The following is a 23952-nucleotide window of genomic DNA, read 5'->3' on the forward strand; positions in this document are numbered from 1 at the left end:
TCCGACGCTAACGGCTATGCTAACGTCAGTTCAGCATGACAAGATCGCTGCTTCCAACTGTGCATCCGAAATGTGTCCTTTTTGCTTTTGCTGGTGTTGGGCACAGAACCTCCTCACGGACAATTCGGAGGATTTAGAGACTTTTAAGTGTTGCAGATCTAAAGATATCTTAGAATGTGAAACGTTTCACATCCGGGTCACGTACTTTGGCCAATCGGTAATGAGAAAACGGATAAAGGTGTTCGTTTTCCATTTTTTGTTTTCTGTTTGTTACATAATGAAAAATGAATGAACGAATGATACACAGATTCTCTGTGATTTCCTTTATTTCTCACTTTTTCTCGGCTAGACTGGGGGAAGCAGGGACACACACACACACACACCACATTGCTGCCCCTGAACACATTTATTTGCATTTCCCTCTCCCATATTTTTGCTCCCCCTGGGAAATCCGCCTACTATGCATATTCATTGGGGGAAACGTGCTAAATGGAGTGAGGGCGCATTGGGAAGCGCAGCGGCGGCGCACTCCTGATTCCCTGGGCTCTGTACTCCTTATTAGCACGTGGAGTGACGTTTGCTCACGCTTTACTACCACTGAACCATTAGTGAATCTGCCCCTGAGTGTTGCTGTTGCCAAACTCACATTCTTTTATACCTGACAAAAAATGTTGCCTTATAAAAATCTGCCTTCATGGTGTAACAAACATAAAACAAAGGGATGGTTTACATTAGGAGTGTGAAGTATTAACAATATATGGTGAATTACAAATACGATCGATGAGCTCTCGCCACGTATCAGTATTATATTATTATTACTTCTGTTCCTCCTTAATTAATCAAGTCAAAGTTTTACATGACATCCAGGGGGTGCTCCCCACTTTATAGCAAAATTTTACAAAAGAAGAAAAAGACTGATTAACCACGGTTACAGGATGTTTTTTTAATTCTGAATGAATTAAGTGCTTCAAGGTTGAAATGTTAAGTTTCAATACAAAGCATACAGAATATATATTTGCTTTTTTCTTTTTTTAAAAAAAAAATGGGGCATATATGGTCTGGTGGGTCAAAAAGATATATTATTAAAGATATTTTCATTTGCTTTTCCTTTTGTTTCTTAAAATAATTAGCGGTACACTTTTTGAGTGACCCAATGCTGGCCATCTCTCATACACTATTTTTACACACACCTGATAGCCTTCAGTGTGATATGCTGTACAATCTAGAGCACTCATTATCTGGATTTTGCAATCTTAAGGTTTGGATCTGGACCACACTGATCCAACTCATATTTGCTTTGAACAACTGGGATAAAAAAACGGATCCAAGATGCTAAAAAAAGGGGATTTCATAATCCGGATAGTTTTGATCCAGATTATATCTTCTAAACAATTGGGTCCATATGATAAAACATTTGTTACCAGGTATTTTGTGTGTTGTTTGCAATCCGTCGTCACGTATGTCACATGTCTGTGTGCGCTTCTAACAAGCATCTTCGAGTATTAAAAACAGGTCCTTTTCAAAATGGTAACGGACGTAAGCTACGGTTACAGAACAGGAACAGATGTCAGAGTTTACGTGAGTCTAGCTCTTGTTTCTCAGCATTTCAAGCAACACAAAAGACTCCTGGTAATTGAATACAGGCTCTTTCAAAACAAAATGCTGCTCTCATTATGCAGCTTTCCTCAGGGAAAGGACCACAGACATCAGCAGACAATGACATCTCCCAGACCTTTATCAAGTTTCGCCTTGGATAATCAACACATTTTATACATTATTTTTACACAATGTTTGGCATAGTACGTCCCAAAAATAAAAAAATAAAAAATAACAAAGGTTGTTTAGTTTTACAGCTAAACCTGTTTGTAATGAAGAAAAAAGTCCACACCTGGATCACCTTTGCAAGCAAACAGTGACTCAGCTTTAAACAAAAAAAGGCTGGGCCAACAGACATGAATATACTCAATTGTTGAGTGAACGGAGATTGTCACTGACACTATGAAGACAATTACATTTAGCAGCGAACCTGACCTGTGAAACTGCTGAGGAAAAGTCTTGATTTATTGCTGTTTCAAATGCAGAAAGCATTAGTGAGGGTTCAGCAGTCTGCCAACAACACAAACAACAAGGGCTTCATCCAGAATATAAACACTGAGTTCTCAATTTGTCACAATCTGCCGTTACAGTTTAGAGGGCGTGAATCTGTTCGGCAGCGTTTGTACATTTTAATCAGAAATCGGACACGAGCCGTGCCTGTGTGCTTTGCTGCCAGCTGCAGATCCTGCTAAGGTTACACTCAGTCGGGTTAATCATTCACAGGCAGGATGAGACTCTGACCCATGACAGAGGGCTCGCTCTGCAGCTGCCTGAGCGTCCTGGACTGCAAATGAACAACGAGTAAGAGGAGTGACAGCGGAGGTGAGAGCGAGGATGATGGGTTTGAGGGGGTGTGTCAGGAATAAACAAAGCCGGGACAATGCAGGGATACAGGAACAGTCCTCATGTCTACTGAGGTACTAACACCGAGCACATACTCACAACAAAATGGATACAGTTCACCTCCTCATTGCACTTGAATAGTGTCAGCAGCACATATGTTCCCTTTATGACCTCACACTATTGAACAATAACAGTGCAAGCAGCAAGTAAAGGTTGTCTATTATGGTATTTTTCACCCATCACCATTTGTTCCAAGTAAAAACCCTAACAAAATAGTATTTGTTGAGGTTTATTTTCCCAAACTCGCCTTTTTCCAGAGTTTTAGCCCTCTAAAAAGTGACTTTCTGAGCAGTTCTAAAAACTGCTGTTTTGGAGCCCGTTTATGCATATTAATGAGTAGGCGTGTCTGTATATGCTAATCAATTATCACCAAAACAATTTTCTTTTTGCTATCCACACACTGTTGTTATTGTTTTCAGCCAATAAACTGCACATTACAGTAATCATAACAAATAGAACAAAACACACTCGTTAAAGACACAAAAAGGCAACAAAAATGTGCTTTATTGACAAGAAAATAGACTAAATAAAGACAAAACTTTTTATCTTTCCTGTATTAATGCTCAAATTGGTCATTATTCTAAATGCTAAAATGAATGTTGATAATGGGGCCCTCGGATCAGATAATCACATTCTTGTGGCCCCACTCCGATTGAAGTTGCCCACCTCTGACATCAGGACTGTTGTAGGCAAACTAAAGACTGTCCTGAATCAAGGAAAACACCCAATACAACACAAACAACTACGCACACACTGAAACACACCCATGGGGATCGCCCACAGCTTAATATCACTTACAGTATGTTTTAAGCTACGTCATCACCATCCTATTCAATGCCATTTAACTTTCTGTTTAGAATTAAACACAAGGCTTTGCTACAGGTCTTCAAAATCTACATTTAGTCTGCATTTAACCAGGTAGCATGACCTGGTGCAAGTGGTCAGCAGCACACGTCAGTTGTTTTTGTAAAGTGCAACATTTCCAATTAGTTCACAGTATTACCAAGCAAACATGTGCCACTTAGGTATAGGGACATTGAATTATAGATATGTACAAAGTTGTAATGCTTTTTGTTTCTTTCGTCACAGTTAAAGTAGAGAGGATTAAAAATCTGGTATGAATTGAGAGCCCAGTGCAGCTCAGCTTTTAGCAGTTTCTGGCATTGCACAGATCTTTCTGAACAAAGCTGATGAGAACCGCAACCACCATGGTAAAAGAAAGCACTCATTATAAATCAATGCACTCGAAACTGTACAATTACAACAGGCAGAAGACACTGGTCCTCAAAACCTCTCTGATCGGACCTTTGGGACCAGCTTTCATAAAATGAAGGGTTTCAGTAAAAATAGAAGCATGTTATGACTATTTTTAAAGGCCAACAGAGGTTTCAGCCACCAGAAGAGTATATTGTACAGTAGCTGCAGGTTTTAAATATAGGCTTGGTCAAGCTGTAGCCTACATTTTTCAGGCTGTAGGGGTTGCAGGGCACTAGGGTGTGTGGTTTACATGAATGAAATGCAGAAACGGAAAATGGCATTTTAGAAGATCACAGTAAGCTAACATACATGTTTTTTTAAAAGTTGGGGGGGAAAGCAGAAGAGAGAACATACAAACTGCCCAAAAATGCCACGAGTTACCTACCTGGCTGGAAATTCACAACTGTTTTTCCAAGTGTAAAAGAAATAGCGAAAGGTCATTGTCTGTTTTTGAGTCTTCAGAGAGCTGAGTCAGCGCCTCAGTTTCCTGAAACCTATTACAACATATTGTAAAAGAACAATTTACAAGCTTCTCCTGTGCTTGTACTGGTTTACTGTGTTTAAGACTTTACTTTGGAATTTAAACTCCTTTTTACAAGCCATTCTGCTGAGTACTTAGCCTCAAAGCAGCCTGTGTGACAGGGCTTTGAGGGTGGAGGAGAGGTCATGAAGAAAGGTGGTGACAGTGCAGTAATATACCGCTGTGTAGTTCCAGTTGAAAGATGCTGATAGCTACACTCAGACAAAGTAACCCATCATCTATCGAGAGCTGCTGTCTGACGAGAAATTGGTCATATTTCTTGTTCTCCTGTGACCGATGACAGTGAGAAATAAAAAAAAAAAAAAAAAATACAAAAAATGGCTGAAGCGAATACAAAGAAGACCTGGTTCATTCATTCTGATAGGCTGATACCAAAGGCTGGAGATGACGTCCAAGAGCTTATAATAGAATAGAAACCTTAACCAACCTTTACTGTAGCTTTTGGGGGGAGATTCTTTAGATAACGATGCATAAAAAAGTGAAAGTTGGAGAAAGTTTGTTTATGGTGCAGGAGGAGCCACACTTTGATTATGGATAACTCAATATTTTGAAAAAAGACCAACTTGCCTTGTTTGAAAAGGAAATCTACGGTATCTTAAAAGGTATAGACATACAGTAATACGAATTATCTTTTTCTTCAAAAACGTCTGTTTTCATCTACCAATATGCAAAGCTACAGCTTTGACCAGAAAAAAGGCAAATAAAAGATGTGTCAATCAATGCAGACACTCAATATCCTGCGATCTAAATTTAACAACCACATGGGAAAAATGTTATAAGAAAGATTGATGGCAGCGAGTACTGCCATTTGATTGTAGCTTAATTAATCGACCATGTAATTCATTTGACATTTATTTAACACTATCAGCTTGGTGCAAGGCAGGAAAACAAAGAACATTAAACATGCATAAAAGCAGAAACAGAATCCGTGTATCATTCGTTTTTCATTATGTAACAAAAACACAAAAAATGAAAAAAACACTCATTATTTGATATTTGTTTCCAAAACCAAAATGAAAAAACGGAAAACACCTTGTTTTTCAAATTCAAGCTCTTTTGCGGTACAGAAAATGAAAAATGAAAAACGAACACCTTTATTTGTTTTCTCCATTACTGATTTGCCAAAGTACGTGACCCGGAAGTGTACTCTCATCCGACGCTAACTGCTATGCTAACGGCACTGCGGCATGACAACTGTGCATCCGAATGTGGGAGGATGCTGGGCGATGTCCGTCTGTCTGGGGCAGAACAGTGACTCTCTCTCTGGGAGGAGAATATGTTCCTTGAGAGTTGCCGTAGCTGCCGTAAAACAGTTGTTTTTGCTTAAATCTGGCTTGGTGTGTACCAACGCTGAAGCCGTGGCCAGAGAAGTTATACTTACACATACAGTACATATTTTCCTACCTAGTATATTCAGTTAGGCGAAAACAAAAAGCTGGGACACACATGTAACGCTGTATGAGTTCAAGCCAAAAGCAGCGCTTGCACAACTGCGCGAGAAACGGAATGTTACTCGAATAATGGGGTCAACGGCGAGTATACATCCCTAACTCTTAAATACAGAGCCGACCAGTGCCTGCTTAACTTTGCTGTGCCTGTGAAGCTCTATCCGTTTCTCGGCAAGCGTAGTGGCGTGACGTGAGCAGCTTTAATCAGCTGCACCTGCTCAGAGCGTTTGAACAACATCTCATCAGAGCTACAGAAGATCTGTGGGAAAAGTTGTTCTGTTGTTGTGGACGAGACCAGTGATGCCAGAGAATGTAGAGTCTGAAACATCGTAGGCTAATGAAAACTTCTAATAGTGTAAAATATTCTGACCCCTAGTGGTGAAATAAGTGATGCATCTTTGCATCCATTTATTTTTGTTTAATCATTACGGTCTGGAATGTTGTAATCAGGATCATTTACATTAGGTTAATTTAAATTAAGTTAATCAAAACTTAATAAACCTGCTCAGATTCAGTAAACCATTGATCCCTGAGGGGGAATTGGGTGACATTAATGTTGTTCTCTTACATCTTTATGACCTATAAATAATTAAAAAGGAGCAGTCAGAATAATCCATGTCAGTAGTTACATTATATCTACTTTTTAATTGTATCTTACTTTATTTTTGACATACATTTGTTTAGTTGTTTGTTTTGGTTTTTTTAGTATTTATTTTGTTTCTCACAGGAGTTAAAAAGTAATATTTTCAGGAAAAAAATGATTAATATTAAAAAAAAATGAATGCGGAAAACACGGAATTTGGAAAAAAATAAAACGGAATTTGCAAAACTGATTTCATAGGGCCCTACTCAGTGTTAGAACAGCAATAGAAAACTGCATTGAGCAAGCCAATGCAATATAGTGGAATGGAATGGAATGCATCAGCTTGTAGATTTAGCCATTAAATAAAGACATACGTAGGTGGTGACAACTGGGGTGAGAAAGCGAGGCTTATAGAGTCTTAGCACCAGTTGCAATCCCTTAGTAAAAGCATGACACCTGGGAAAAATATAAGTTACTGAATATTGTTGCAGAATTGTCTGTGGTGGCACATGATCCCTACCAAAATAAATGACCTAGCTCATGTGTTCAGCACATAAATGACCAAATAACACTTTGGAATTTAAAATAATACTTTTTTTTTTTTTTCATAGAACTTTGAAAAAAAAAACCTGGAATTCAAAATAAACACTGGAAAAGGTAAATTGAGACCCTATGATATAACAGCAGTTAGCTTGTGGAGAGTAGTAAACAGCTGCTTAACTGCATAATTCGATCCCAAACCTTGATGTGGATGTTCAGTAATTTTCTCTTTTTAGGTGAATGTCCTTGAAACACCACCACCATGAAAACCACTATCTGCTCTCTCCTATAGGCTTCATTGGACATTTTAATCTCATAATAGAAACACAATCCAACAGGCAAAAACACTGATGGCCACAGTGTCAAGATTTTAGGATACCAACTGCCCAAGTACAAAACAGCAACATTTTCATCTATTCTTCCCCTCACTTTGCTCTGTTTTCACTTGATAGCAAAATAAAAAGGAGATTCTGTAAAGCTGTCATCTCAGCGTTGGCCCCCTGAACAATAGATACAGTATATATTCCTTTCAAGCATTCAATGAACGCTCGTCAGCTCAGAGCAAAGAAAACCATCATGAGGAGAAAATGATACACTTGAGTGCCCACGCTGATGCCTCCTGCTGTAGTGCTGAACCACAAAGACCTCCATAATGTCTGAGAAAGGAAACAATAGATGAACAATTAAGTTGGTAAACTGTGTTCCATTCACAGGGACACATATTTAAACTAGTTAGCAGAAGAAGGATAAAAGAAACATATCGCTAGCGAGAAAAAAAGAATACTACTTTTCATCATCTGTGCAGTCGTTTAAGAAACAATTTGTCATTTTTTTGGACATGTCCCAGTTCCATCTTCAGCTCTCCACACTGTCAGCACAGCACGCTATGGGACTCAGTGATGTAGCACATCTGAGCAAACTCCATCTGACTGCAAACAAAACCTATTGAACCAAACACGACTTCAACATCACATTGGGCTTTTTTCCAATCACAAAGATTTCTTCCTTAACTTCATCTTTGTTACTTAGTTCCCTTTTGTCCTTTACATAGTGTCACTATGTACAGTGCCACCACAAAGTATTCACACCTTTTCAACATCCACATTTTTATCCTAAAACTGATCTGAGCATAGTTTTCTATTAAGAATCCACAACAAATAAAAAAACTATTTTTGGACATTTTCACATTTAGACACAAGATGTACATATACTGCATAAGTAACCCTACCCTTTGTTATGATACTTAAACTTAAAGCTGATATTTGGAGGTTCTGAGAAATCTTTTTTTATGCATCATTTTTTTTAAATGCAAAAAAATACCTAACCAGTCTTTTACTATGGTCTACTGCCGGTGGTCATTCATATACATTATTGTATACAAGTCTCTCCTTCGTCCTATAGACCCCTATACAAATGGAAACGAGCGCCGTGATCGCCCAGCCAATAGGCTTTGACTTCCTATAGCGTGCTCTGTCAATCAAAGTGAATGCAAAACTGTGCACAGAAACAAGGCCGCGCGTCACAATAGCAAACAGGTAAATATGATTTTGGCTCCTACCTGACCCATAGACCTATAATAATTCGACCCGATGCAACCTCGTTATGTTCCACGATGCGTGTGCATAAAAGTAGAGGCGTGGCTTCTGGTAGATTGGCAGAGGCAGTGGGAGGAAGTGGGGCTGTTAATGGCTGGAAATCGAGACGTTTCTCAGAAACTCCAGATATCAGCTTTAAGCAACGTATTCTTATTGATTATCCATGAGATGCTTCTTTAACTCATTAGGGAACTATTCATTTAATTTTCTAAATTCACTGACATTTATAACTGGTTTGATAAGGATGCTGCCTCCTCTACCAAAGTCAGCTTATTAAGCAGTGTTCTCCTGATGTAAGACAGACCTTTTTTCCTCTAGCCAAGGTTTAGTGTCTACGTTTGTGTGACAATTAGTGATTAGCAAAGTGAGGCTATTCTAACATCAGCAGTCAAACGCATTTGGCAACTGTGAACAGTCCCTGTCAAAATTGAGCAAAAAATTTACATGATATGTATATGCATGTTTTATTCTAACGTTGAACAGTCCTGGATTTGATGGCCCTCCCATAGAAAACCTTTGTATGACTAATTTGTGGATATTAAATTCCTTCTCTTCCCATAACATTTCATAAGCTCTGACATTTAATGGGTTAGTAACAGAGCTGAACATTCTCATCAAATGTACATTATAGCTCAATAAAGATTAGCTAATCAATAAATATGCGACAGGTGTGTGTATGTGCAAAGACCGAGGCAAGTCAGAAAAGAGGAATAAACAGCCATTGTTCCAGCAACTACCTGCGTCTTCCATGGCTTCTTGCATCCAAGTCAACATGTATGAATCAGCCTTAATAGTAGTAGAAGTAAGTAGTATCAATGAATAAGCCTTAAGCCTGATTTAAGGTTCTGCGTAAAATCCCCCGCCGTAGACGCACGTAGCCGCAGACCCCCTCCCCTGTAACCTTACGTGCCCCTCCCAAAAATCCTGACTACCCATCAAGTCGACGACTTGACGCCTAGTCAGCTAGGGCTGTAATTGGTTAGCTCCAAACCTCAGCCCCGGTCTCTGCCTTTTCCAGTCAACACCGCCATGTTTCAACTTTATGAGGAGCGATACAAGAGTTATTTCTACAGTGGATTGAGTCAAAGAGAACAGAGACGGACTAAAAGTGGCAGAGTTTTATTATTTCCTTTCATGGCTGCAGCCCTTGAAACACCGCCAAACTGAGTCAATCACAGACAAAAGGTCTGTGTTTACTGTTATCATCGCTACTACTGCCTCGTCCCTGTACCTACAGTGTATTCGTGTGTTCCAATAACAGTAAACAATTACCAAAATGCTGTGGAGGCCAGAGGAGCAGACATGACGTGTTTAAAGTAAAGTTTACAGCACTGTCACGCTCCAACTCCCCGCTTCCTGGGGTCGTGGACCAGGTGATCTCGCTGCTCTCTCTCCACTCTACGGCGGGGTCAGGGTCTCCTCACCTCTGGCGTGACTGTTGACCTGAGCAGTCGACAGTCTGCTCCATACATTTTTATACTTTGTTTATGAGTTTCCTTTGTTTATATTAAAGAATAAACTGCACGTTTTGAAATTGTTGTTTTAATGTTTACACATAGTTTGGTGCAGCAGGTAAGTAATAATCCAAAAATAAATTACATTTTAAGATGCTTAAAAAACTAGACATATTTTTCTGTGACCGTAAAATAAACAAGGGCGTTTTAATGCTCAATTGTAAAAACAAACACAGCCAAAACCCCCTAGCGGCAGGGCAGCCAATCACATAGAGAGGCGTTCCCTCCACACAGAAGTAAATGGGCCAACCTCCGCGTCACGTTGACAGCATGCTCCCGCCATAGGTCCTGACGTTGAACCTTAAACCAGGCTTTAGTGAGGTTTGTTACCAGCAGACACAAGCCACAGCTGAGTGAGACTCAGTAATAAACCAGACCTCCCAACTACGGTTTGGATTTATAACCTATAGGTTCAACTGTTATAACATGGGTATAGCTAACAAAGGTGCTAGAACGCACTATAGCAGTTTCCTTTCTCTTTAAATGCAGTGTAAGGGTGTACTCACACTGGCAACCAGGGCCGTTCCTAACCAGCTCTGTGCATGTGTGAAACCATGGGGGGCCATTGTCTGGCCTGCGTAGGTGTGAACTGCACCACAGGGGGGGTTAACGGCCCGATGGTCCTGCTGGAAGAGGTGGTCCAAACACCGTGCCAGAGTGGCACGGTTGGCCGCGCCAGAGTGGCACGGTTGGCCGCGCATGCGCACACACAACTCGACCCGCGCAAAATGTGATGACGTTGGTACCGCGCGACGCTTTACGGCACATAAACATCCGCATTCCGCAATGATAGCGGTGTCAGAAGTGCTCATCATCAGGTCCGGGTATTTCCGAGGGTTTAAATATACATATAAACACATATTACTGGCATATTAACCCATATAAACCAGAAAATATGGAAATGGGACATTTTACTGCTGCAAATATGTAACATATTACTGGTATTTTGTGGACAGGACACATGTGGTTGGCTATTATATAACCCAGAAAAAAATGGAAATTGGACATTGTACTGCTGCTAATGTATAAATAATATAAATATATATATATATGGTGCTTCAGTGTTCTGGGACACATACTCACAAACTCTGTAGAATGAAAACAAACACAGTGTCTTGGGGAGCAAAGTGTAGTGTATTAATTTATTCATCTAAATGTAACCAAAAACAGAACATCACAAATACAAGCCCAAATAAATGAAATGTCTGAAAGAAAGGGTAATAATTTTCCAAACAAAAATCAATAAGCCAGAAATAAAGTGCAACCTTTTGCAAAATGTAACATGAGCCTTAAAAACAAAACATTTAAACATTGGAAGTACAAGGATGGGAATATTATGACAGCAGAACCTGGACCAAGACTGCAAATTGTTGCAACTATTTATTTATTTTTAATCTTATTTTAGTTCTCTTCTTAGGTCGTGTCGTGTTGTGTTAGTGCACATGTGGCAATACCAATTTTCAGTATGTGGAGTTCCTGTTAGTCCTGCACAACTATAATGAATTGCTCAGAAATCTACATGTGTCCTGTTCTCAAAATACCAGTAATATGTTACACATTTGCAGCCGTAAAATGTCCCATTTCCATATTTTCTGGTTTATATGGGTTAATATACCAGTAATGAGTTTATATGCATGTTTATACCCTCAAAATTACCATGGAATTTTGGGTTTTACTCGGACCCCTCATCATCACGTCTCTGCAGAAGAAGACCCTCCGCTGCAGCTCAGCACTTTAACAACTCACTAATTTCATAATTTAAATACACTATTTCTACCTTTGTTTTTCTGTTTGCATGTCGTTTGCTTTGTATTTAATAAAATGGTTTCTCCAACAGTTGGTTATATCTACACATTTATACTGTATATAATGCACATGCAGGATGATGTGTAACAATAATCAGTAAAATTAGCTGTAAACACATTTTGTAGAACTAAATATAAAGTTATGCTGTGAACAGAAAGAAAGGAAGACGAGCCAGATAATTCTAAACTTTAGAATATAATACAATCATAACTTTTAATCATAAATATGACTCTTCTCAAAACAACAAACTTTGATATCTTTGTCACACAATATCTAAGCTTCCAGTGAATAATTTACAAAAAAAAAAAAAGTTCACTGATGGTGACATTGAGATCTCAATGTCACCATCAGTGAACTTTTTTTTTATTTGTAAATTATTCACTGGAAGCTTCTCTGGTGGCGTGTGCAGTGGTTGTTATTATTATTATTGTATGAAGTCAACATTACTGCAGCTCTGCACATCATTGTTGTCCCGTTAAAGTATTTTTATACAAAGACTTAAAAACAATCTGTAATTAGTGATGACTCAAGTAAATCACCTTTATTATGCATTATAACAATCTGTTCCTTAAGTCTGTAAATTATTGAAACAATTAAAAACATCTAAAATAAAAACTATAGAAAATTAACTAATCATTTAATATACATTTCAATAAATAAGTGCATCCCATGGTCCCATGTTGACTCTGAGCTTTATTCTGTCTGTTGTCTGTAGAAGTGATGGGTCTCGACCAGATGATGGAAACTAGGGTCAGCTCATGGTTTTAATGTCCAGGGAGGGGCGTGGCCACTCTGCATGGACTTAAAGAAGAAGAAATAAAAGAAGAGTTAGATAATGTCATGTTCATCAAAAGGAAAACTGAAAGTGATGGAGATAAATATGATCAGATGGACACACAAAGTTTAAACAAACACACAAATACTCTGTCCTAAATTGTCTCACACATGAAAAGCATCTATTTACACTTATATTAATGTACACAACGACTAGCTCCACAAAATCAGAACGACATTTATTGATCCAGAAATTAAACTGATCTTACCTTTATAGGCTCAGTTTCCTCCTTTGTTTTCAAATCCATTTGAACCTCCATTCATGGTGGTTTTTATCGTCAGAGAGAGTCTTTCATTTTTAATAAATCCACCGTTATTTGGTCTGTTTTAATCTCTTTCTTTCTCACTCACTTGGTTCTCTATGTTCCTTGTGTCGATTTCGTCAAAACAAAGCGGCATCTTTAATATTTCCGTTACGTGTGAGTAAAATTACCGCAATGTACCGACACTGGCTGTAAAGAGCAACTTATTATCTTTCATAAACTGGTGGAATTTCTCCGATAGAGCAAATTAACGTGATGCGTTCAGGGGCCCTGGGAAACCCAGTCTGTGAAAAGAGCACGTGTCTGGGTAAATCTTGGTTTATAGTTACCCTACGCAACAGAAAATATGAAATTAACAGAATGTACTGTCAACAACAAACCCAGAGTCGCTTAATGGTGACGTAACGACATACGTGTGTCATAAATTAACGTGATGATGTGTTTCTCTGTGGGAACTGAGTTGAGCTGGTGATCACGTCCGTTCTACCGTGCCAGAAAAGGGACAGGGAGGGGGCGGGATTCCTGCTGTGAGCCTGGAACGGCCCCAGTTGCCAGTGTGAGTACACCCTAAGGATCCCACAGGCAAAGCCCACAACCTTCATGCACTCATGTGATTATTTTTAAACCAAAACCACATTGACTCATTTTTAACTGCCAGGCGTAAAGAATAAACTAGACATGATTATAGAGCAATTTCTTAAAAGGCTTTTGATCCTTATCATTGTTCAGAAAAAACTAAAATTACTAGTCAAATATCTTTTTGAGGTTGATTTAAACCAGGTTTGGGGTCAATTATAATTGCAATTGCGTAGTTGATAATGAATTACAATTATGGTGTAATTATAATTGTAGAAATCTGTTGCAATTGTAATTAAATTGTAATTGCGTTTAGATAATTGACTTGTAATTGACATGACAATTCTAAAAAAAAAATTGTCAATTATAATTTAACGCAAAACTGGGGAACCATGTTCTGTTCTATGTACAGTTCTGCACATGTGTAGTTAACAGTTAATAAAATATGTTTCATACCAAGCTTTCCCACATTTTACCATTTCATTTTTTTTTGTGCATTTTTTGTGTCAGTATACCCCTCGATTTCAGACGCTCACACCTAAAACCTATTTTTTCATTGACTAGGAAGCCTAACAAGGTAACCAATAAATAGGAAATAAATTACATGGTAGAACTTTAGTAGTTGATAATGTAATTGTAATTGACTTTGAGGATAAAAAACTATTGCAATTGGAAAAAATGCTGATTTCTGTCATCGTAATTGAAAATGTAATTGTAACTGAAAAATATAACTGACCCTCCAACCCTAATTTAAACCCTGCTACAGCAGACCAATCATTCCAAAAATACTCACATCTTTTAATTAAAAAAAACAAACATGCAAGCACAAAAAATCCAGATCAACTTCAAACAATAATTACATCCATAAAGATGTTTAATTTCCCAAGTGATCAGTAGCTGAATTTAAGCGTTTTATTGACTCACTGTTTGCTTTGCAGAAAGACATGGTTAGTTAGCAACAATAGATCCGTGTGCTGGCTGAAATCCACATGTAGTTTAGCATTATTAAAGTGTTGAGCTTTGTATTTCTAATCGTCATGCCGAAACAACTGCACAGGAGTTACTCATATAGCAAACACACACGTCATCAGTTTTCCATGCAGCTTGGGTTTAGAAACAGTTTTCATAATTGAAATAATTGCAAATGAGAGACTTAAAGGAAGTGGTTTTAGAGCATATGGAAACTTTATTTGACATGTGTGGATTAACAAAGATAACATATATTGTATGACAAAATGTTACTACAAGATTATGTTGTTAATTTGGGTCCCAAATGCAGGATTCATGCTTTAAAAGGTATTTTACTTAACTTCAAAAAAATCAGTATATGGGAGAAGTGACAGATGTGTCAGTTTTGCAATACAATACAACACAACACACTTATTTTAAGTTAGAATCCAAAGCAATGTTTAAAGCCTTTTCTACATTTAGAATAAATAACCAACATAAGACCCTGGGCCTGTGAGATCATGACACTTCCACACCAACAAACTGATGTATTGATAAAGCTGAGGTCTTAGACATGCAGCAACCTGCAGGAAACTGAATGCCTGAAAATGCAGATAACAGAGACTCATTCATGAGTTGAGGACCAGTCAGAGTCATTGCTCAACATTCTTCTCCTCCTGTCTGATGTGGAACGGAAAGAGGAATATTTCTATTGTCACTGGTTATTAAAAAAATGGCCCCTGGCTGAATAGAAACCATTGCAGCTGAAGGTTCACAGGTCTATCTTTAGGGACAAAACAAGCTCATAATCAACCCAGTGTGTGCTTCAGTCTGTTGGTCACTACATGTGTTTGTAATTTGCTCCTACAAACATGTTTCCCTTCCACAGTGGCTTTAGTTTTTATGGAACTTTTGGATAGTTTTCTTTGACAGTTTTCTTTTTAATTCACACCGTGTTTCTTCAAATTGACATCTTTCTCCTGACACAAATTGACAAGTATGAACATATACAAAGTAGCTGGACACTAGGAAGAGCATTTGTGTTACACTAAAATAGGAAAAAAAAAGGCTTTTTAATGTGGCCCAGTGTCATTTTTGTTTGTTCATCAATCTTCAACGGAACGGGTTTATTGGCAAAACATGACAATCGATAAAAATGGAAACAAATTGCATAAATATGAATAACCACAAACGCAATATTCCTTACAAAATACAGTAATATTCTGTTATTTTGCTTTATATTTAAGGAAGTTGTATTTGTTGTCAAATTTAATTTGTTTCGTCTTCCGTTTTAAGTTAAATACTAAAATATAAAATGTTATTGTTAAAAGAACTTTGGGGAAAAAAGTTTTGTTTTACCTAAATGTGGATATCACGTCACTATTCAGTGAAACACTGTGGTTGTGTTTATTTAAACAATATTTCTTATTAGGCTTTATTAAAGTAATGCCTATTTACAAGGTCATGCGAGTTTGTTTTGTTAGATTCTTCCACGGATTTTTTTTTTTTTTTTTTTTGTGGAATAAGAAATAGATGCATAAAGACTGCAAAATGTGTGATTTCTATTACATGATTAATCCATTTTTAAAATGGATGGATGAACCAGTTACTAAAACAATTGTTTACTGCAGCACAGATCCAACTACGCGGTGCCTCGGAATTTTTCTTCTCAGTCTACTCTACACAAAGGGAGTGAAAATTCAAACCACCTGTGGAATACAGAGCTTAATACAGTTAATAATGCCAAAACACAAGAAGATTCCAGCCAGCACACTAATCTATTATTGCTACCAAAATAAAACAACAAAAGAAAGGCGCTGCATCCTTACAGGGTAACAATGAATAAAGGAGGCAAGAAACCAAAGAGATTCGCTCCAATAAAGTGGAAAAAATAAACCCAGGTCTGCCTTAATATATTCTTAAACACCAGGATATCAGTTCATCTTAATCCATTAACCTGAGGGTTGGCATTATTGTGTAATTGTACTTGTGAGCCGTGCCCCACACAGTCACGAATAAATATCAGTGAATACATTTAATGGTAGCCACACAAAAGGACCCACTAGCACAAATTAGGCTGCAAATTATTGCGGGATTGGTTTAGGCAAGGTGTGGCTGCAGATGTATCTTACCACTACTCGCATGACTGAATGAATAACAGCCTCGGTGACACATTTAGTCTCGGAAAGAGGAAAAGAAGCTGCATAAATCCAAGCCAATATGATGAAATGCACGAGTGCCATAAATTAATGTGGAAGGTCAGTCTTCAGTCCTTATTGTCAGAGAGAAAGTCAATTAAATGTTTCATCACAAATAAAATATACAGAAAAAAAAACTAAGACTCATTCACAGTAGGAAGGAAAACATATTGTTTTTGAAACCATTTCAATGTAAGAGTGACTTCTAAAAGACGCCAGGTGACATTTAAGATTTTTGAGTTTCTCGCAAAAAAAAAAAAACATAAAAAACCCAAAGGACGTTATTAATGTTTCTGTCATAAAAGTGGTGCTTACATTCGGTCGTCACATTTCAATGACAGACAATGTTGGTAAAGTTTTGAGCTGATATTATCTGACTAGCATAGAAATGAGGAGTACAGAGATGACACATTCTGATAAAAATGTAAGAAATTCCACCAGCAAACAGACAGTTTTTTTAAACATTTCCTAAACAGGTACTGGTTCCATGTACTGTGCTAAAACTGGCCAGAGATGCAAGGTGAACCTCAACATTTTGTGATAAGGTGAGAAGCATAGTAACAGCCATCTAAACATCTGTGTTCAATTTAAAATAATAAGTAATAAATAATAAGTTAGGTAGTAGTGGCCTGGTGGTCAAAAGAACACATTCAATACATTCACATTAATACAATTCACCATTATTAACTGTTTCAAAGACAGAGGTACATAGCATTACTGTAGTCCAGAGATCTGTTATGTTGTATGTTATCACAAAAATGTGATTGTCTGATACGAGGGACACATTATTAACATTCTGAGCATTAACACAAGAAAGAACAAAGGGTTTTTTGTTGTTTATTGTCTTTGTGTATTTTTTAGTCATTTTGTGTATTTATCTGTCATTTGGGGAATTTCTGCTTGCTGTGTATTTTATGAGTAGTTAGGTGTGTTTTTGTTATTTCTTGTGTGTTATATTTGCATTTTGTTTAATGTCAATGTCTGGCTTTTTTTTTATTTTTTCAGTATTTTTGTTGTTTTGGGTATTTTTTCTGTCATTTTGTGTAATTGCTGTTGTTCTGTGAGTTTAGGTGGTTGTTTTGTGTGTCTGGTGTTCTTTGGTGTGTATTGTCTTTTTGTGCTTTTTTGGAATTTTTGTTGTTGCTTCGTGTATTTTTTGTCACGTTCTGTGCATTTTGCTGCTGTTGTGTGTATTATGTTGGGCTTCATATTATATTTTCTTGAATTACATTTTTTGGTGGATTTGTCTTGGGGGCCGCACACATTTAGACCGAGGGCCGCATGTGGCCCCAGGGCGGCCAGTTGCCCATGTCTGATTTAGTCCATCTAATGAGGTCTTAACATTCGTTCAGGCTTTGTAACACAAATGTATTATTAATAATTTTATTGTCAACTATGAAGTGAGTAAAATGGAGAAACACTCTTCATCAGCACCGTGTTCATTTGGACTAAATGAACTTCCCCCTACGGGGGTGAACCGCTCAGTGTGGCCCACTGCCAATATTAAACCTGCTCATCATAACTAGAAAAACATTCTTATCATGGAGGGTCAGAGCTATGACCTCCTCAAACACCAGCACACGCCTGCTCAGTGGATCTATCAGCTTAATGGAAATGTAAGAGAGCAACTCTGGTTGACAGGAGCAAAGCAAACACTAAGAGATGACAAGAGGCAGGTGGAATACACACAGGATATTCACACATTCAACACACAACCCAACGTAGAAGTAATGGAAGCTGTAGAGGAAACATAACCAAGCCCACACCCACAGTGCCACATGCATGACACGCTGCTCTACCTTAAGGCCAACCTAGAGGTGCAGAACTACCAGAAGCTGAAATATTACTAGAAAAAGAACACACACAGGATATTTACATTACTTTGGTCCTATACATGACATGCTGCATGTACAGGCATGGGTTTACTAGGAATGTAATCTACACACACACACTACAAAAGGTCTCGACCTTATGTTATGTGCAGTCAGGCAATGTCACCCGACCTTATTGTGAACCCACTAACTGGACAAGCAGGTCAATCCACAGCTTTAAGAGGAAAAACTGGACAACAGCAGGTTTTACCTGCCTGCAATAGCCCTTACAATACTTTTACCCCAAAACCATGGAGGTCATGATAACATTCGCTCACAGGTCTTATTGCACCATTCAGATTTCTGTGTGTGCTTGTTTATATCACATTTTTATTATGTGGCTTCTATCTGTTTTAGAGTATGAACTGAATGCGACCCTAAAGTTACCCACATTTGCAAAAGACGTCCTGAGGTACTACGTGACCTTGCAGACACGCACTGTCTTTATGGAAATAAATATGGGCGTATGTAGTGTCGGCATGTGTGCGTGTGTGGCACTGATAATACGTATAATTCATTCATCTTTATTTACTCTAAGACCTCCCACGCCTTCTACTGTCCACTTTTCACTCCACCCTCCTCCACAGTGCTTTTTTCTAAAGTCGCTCCACCTGAGACACAGAATTGTGCCATTTATCGTAGGATAAAGGCGATCTGGTCCAGACAGCAGTCGCATCGCAAAATGTCAGTTAGATAAGTATCACATTTAGGACTATATGTGAAAGTGGCCTTGGTTGAATTAAAAAATAATTTTTAAGAATCTGAATTGGGCTGTTCAAACTTCTTTGACAGATTGGATACAGGTCACATACGGTAAAAAAAAAAAAAAAAAAGAACAGATTTGGGCTGCTGTCTGAATGTAGCCCGAGTGTGTTCTGCCATTCATTCTTGAAAGTGTCTATCCGTACGGTTGCCACAAAGAAAACTCCCGGTGCTATTGGTACGTTTATCAAAGTACACGTAGGGTTAGGTTATAACCTTATATCGCAACAATTTTTAGGGTTAGGTTTAGTCACATGACCTAAACTGGCCAATGAGGGGCGCTGCATACGGATAGAATGTCGGTATAGTGATACGACAAACCTGTACGGATAGCCACTACCTTCATTATTTTTGCAATTGCAGAGCTCAGTTCACAAACTTTTTTTCAAAGGATCTGCCATTTGACTAGGGATGTCCCGATACATCTTTTTCACTCCCGATACGATACCAATATTGCAGCCTTGAGTATTGGTCGATACCAATCCGATATCAACAGGAATCATAAATACTTTTATTACTTATTTTGTAGTGTGGAATGTTAGAAAAGGCTTGATCAAGTGATGTTACTCAAACAGAGAACAATAGTCAACAATTCACTTCAGTTATTTTTTTCTGTCAGTATATGGTGGGAACAACTGAGGGCGGGGACAAAAACATATTGGAGATTTTAGATGTAGTCCGATAAAATCTGATATTCGTTTTCTGGCTGATATCGGACCGATATCCGATATCAATATCGGATCGGGATACCCCTACATTTGACATAATGTCGACTACTTAACAATTTTTTTTTGCAAATAAACTTCTTTTAGGAATTAATTCAGTCAATGTCTCCCACTCACCCATTGGGTTTGGTGAGGCCCTGTAAGGCTTTTAGTAGGAACACACATTTATGAGTGGATTTTAAATGCATCCAAATGGTTCACTGATGGCGTAAAAAGAGGCTTTGCTGAAGCACCACTGGCACGGATTTATAATCAGTCTAAATGTACTTTAAGTTCATTAGAATAGAGTAGTAGGCCTTTGCAGTCTGGCTGACTAATGACAAACAGCAGTGACTGAGTGGGTCCAAACAGATTAGAGAAATGTAAAATCTGATTCTGAAACACTATAACTCTTTCAACAAATAACCTGAAGGTCAAAAGCAGATGTAAAGCAGGGTTGTTGAAACTGTAACTTCAGTTTGGTGGTTGTTAAACACCCATGGAAAGTGATTTAAATGAATAGCAAATGAAACCCTGGAGGCGGCAGATAAAGGGAATCCCAGTGACTCTGTCCAATGCGTGTGGAACTGACAGCCCGCTGAATGAGAGCTCTCGACCGGTGGAAATCTCTACACTTCCTGGTCTCTCTCTGGGTGGTGGTGGCTTGTTCTGACGTGCTCCATAGACCCTCACCCCCTCCACCCTGGCCCTCACAGCTAGGCCACCAGTCTCAAATCATTACCAGCCACTCTGCACCAGACTAACATTAAGCGACAGGGACCGGCGTTAGCGAGAGCTTCCCCGGTACTGGAGGCTCAGCGGGAGGTCCCCGCACGCCGCTCGGCCAGCCGGTTCCCCCGCTACCCGTGTCCGCACACACTCCACGTAATTCAAACCAAAGCACTGATACCACAGCCCCTTTATCTCACTCCTCCCGGCCACACAACACACCGAGCTGGAGGATAACAACGACGTCAAAGCAAAGCACACCGCTCCATCTTCGCTTTGTCCTGGAAGAAAATAATCAGTCGAGGAACTGAAAGCCTACCTTTCGACTCAGCGCCGTCCCCGAGTAAAAGTAGTAGGCTATCCCCAGGACCCACAGCACCGCAAAACACAGCAATATCCGTGATTTCCTCCGCATGGCTGCCTGCTTTCTTCCGTCCGCCCGCCTGCCTGTGCGTGACGCGGCTCAGTAACACGCTCTGTCCCGGTCGGCTGTGTCTGTGCGGCCGCCTCGCTTCGCCGTGCCTCGCCGTGCCGCGTCGGCAGACTTCGTCAGACGCTCAGGAGCAGCGGAGGTGGCAGGAATCCAACATCAGCAGGGTGAGAGGGCAAAGGCTAGTCCGGCTCCAATCCAATCAAACACCGGCTAGGACAGCCCTGGAGGAGGGCCGGTGGCGGGTCGAGCCTGTGTGGTGCGGGAAATGGGTGACTGTGTCCGGGGGTGGAGACAGAGACACGTCCCTTTCGGAAATGACAGTTGTAAATGTTCACTAATGCATCTCTGCAGCTGATCGAGGACATCTGTGATCACCATGTAAAATGATTTCACTGCCTTTGTGAATCCGCATCACTTTGTGAGGACAGCAGGGGCGCCAGAGACATTTTAACAGGGTTAACAACTCAATACACAAAGCTTAATCTCTTTAACTATTCACTGGCACCAACCATTTCTACTACTGGTCACCTGGTAACTAATAATTTATAAATAACAGCCTTAACATTCAACAAGCACTGACAGAACCTATGCCTGAAAGAAAGAATATTAACAGCTCTAACGGTGCCCGCGGGCCCCAGGTAGCCCACATGGACCATGTGAGGGGCCCTCTGGAGCTCTAATCTACTGAAATGTGATTTACTGTCCAGGATTCAAACTCACAAAGAAAAATACATGTGAGAGATGTAGTTAGTACTTAGTTAAATTAAAATTCTGCTGATCAAGTTTTAGTATTAAATTAACCATCTTAAATGTTTATTTTCACTGAAACATTGACACAAATGTTTTTAAGTGTTGCAGATCTGGTGAATGGTCATTGGTATGTTATATATAATATGATATATAAGATATACATTTTTAAATGCAAGGTGGATTTTCTAAAGTTGAAATGGAAATGAAAAAATGCATAAATTAGGAGAAAATGTGTTGCACCTGAAACCTTAACATTTTCTACCTTTTTACTGCTAGCCTTCCTTATTATTCAGTTCACATTTTGTAATGTCATAACTAAATCTCAAAATGCATTTATTTATTTCCTGCTAAATCAAATGTATGAAGTAGTGTTGTAGATTGATTCTTGTTCAATTCTTTACTCTAAAGTTTGACATTTTGAGAATTCCTAACACATTTTTCCAACTCTCACCAAAACTTACCCCAATACTAAAGAAACCTTTGTACATTTAAACCTAATGCATATGATGAAGTCCATAACTCTGTTGGAAAATGTTTTTTTTTTTTCTCTAAAAACCGTAAAACCTTATCTTCTCCCACAGTTCTCATCTTCAGACTGTCCTACACAAACCATCCACACAGAATTTAGATTTTTCAAAACTCAAGCCTACAGTGCATCAAAATGTTTGACCAGGAAAGGTAATGTAAACATGTACTTGCAAATTATTGCTAAATACATCTTCAATGTTCATTTTGGCCATCATCTCCATTCTGTCCAGATGCAACTTGTGTGTTTTTCGATTTATGTCTTTGTAATCTGCCTTTAAACGCTAATAGCTGCTGTCTTACGCACAGGTGACTGGTTTAGTGAATTAGTAAAACTACAGGTGACTCATTTGCTAAGTAGCTCAGTGACATAAATGATGTTCCATCATGAAATAGTTGTGGATTGATTATGTGTTTGACTTATTGACTAATCATTGCAGATGTAGAGTTCCTATAATGAGCTAGGAGTTTTAAACATAATACCAGAGCAACTTTAAGTTCCTCCAAATGGTCGACTAGCACCACTACTACTACTGTAACTTCGTCACTTTTCAAACAACTCTATCATAATATTTACCATTCATAATTTTAGTCAGTTTTTGGACATTCCCCCAAAAAAAGCAACGCTATTATCCAAGCTTATCATAAACCCCTTTACTTCATGGATGATGGATAACGATAATGACAAATCATTGTAAAGGTCTGCCAAATATCACACAAATGAAGTTTCTAAGCATTTTCTTCAATCTGTCAATTTTATTTCTCTATTGTGTAACTAAATGATAGTTGAGTGTCAAGAGGTTAAAATGTTTAAACTGCATTTCCATGTCACAGTTCCTCTATGATTCACACTCCATGACAAATAGTTTCAATTTCTTCTCTGAACAAATGTTCCTGATGGCAGTCACAGTGACATTTGTGGACTGTCCTTTTATCTCAGGACAAAACTGAAGTTTTTACTGCATTTTTGACTTTGTAGACACTACAAACTGATAACACTTCAAGGCCCATTCAGTATTTTTTCAATTTGGGACAAAAGCCAAATTAGCTATCGAATGGTTGGCGATGCCCCAATATTCTAAAGGCTGTGATTGCAAGTTTCCATTTACGTACATTTTACATCAATCCTGCAAACAATATGATGTTTTATCAATGAGGAAAGCAATGACATGTTGGCAATTTCTTATAGATTATCAAACCAAACATCACTAGAAACCTCTGTGGACTTTACGCTCAGTCTTGATCAGATGTTTTAACCCAACGTGATTTCAGTCGACTGTATTTGAAATTTAAAAGTTCTGGTCTGATCATTAATAAAAAAAATACTTTTGTCTCCTGCTAAAAGCAATTTATTTTCAGGGCATTTTAAGACAAACTGATTCATCAATTTCTTTTTTTTTTTTTTTTCAGGTTTCCAGGCTGTTTATTGGTTACTTGTCCTCAGGTTTGTTGATTCATCAATTTCTGTAATGCTCGGATATAAAGAAAAGTTAAACTCAAGCTGTTTATATGTGTGTTTTGGGAGTTATTTGGGTTACTTTTGTTGTTGTTTTTAATCATTTTGTATATTTTTGCT

The 23952-nt window shown here is 38.5% G+C and overlaps 1 protein-coding gene across 1 annotated transcript in view; it reads right to left on the bottom strand.

The window, feature by feature from the left end:
- galnt2 (UDP-N-acetyl-alpha-D-galactosamine:polypeptide N-acetylgalactosaminyltransferase 2) overlaps positions 1-21380 on the bottom strand; it is a 64596-nt gene extending 43216 nt beyond the window's left edge. The window contains exon 1 of the mRNA XM_028475451.1: positions 20988-21380. Within this exon, the coding sequence (XP_028331252.1) occupies positions 20988-21083 (96 nt within the window). The 5' untranslated portion in view covers positions 21084-21380. The remainder of the gene's footprint in view (positions 1-20987) is intronic.
- Between the last annotated feature and the right edge of the window lie 2572 nt (positions 21381-23952).

This window comes from Gouania willdenowi, chromosome 3 (assembly GCF_900634775.1).
Source record: "Gouania willdenowi chromosome 3, fGouWil2.1, whole genome shotgun sequence".
In the NCBI taxonomy this organism is placed as follows: Eukaryota; Metazoa; Chordata; class Actinopteri; order Blenniiformes; family Gobiesocidae; genus Gouania; species Gouania willdenowi.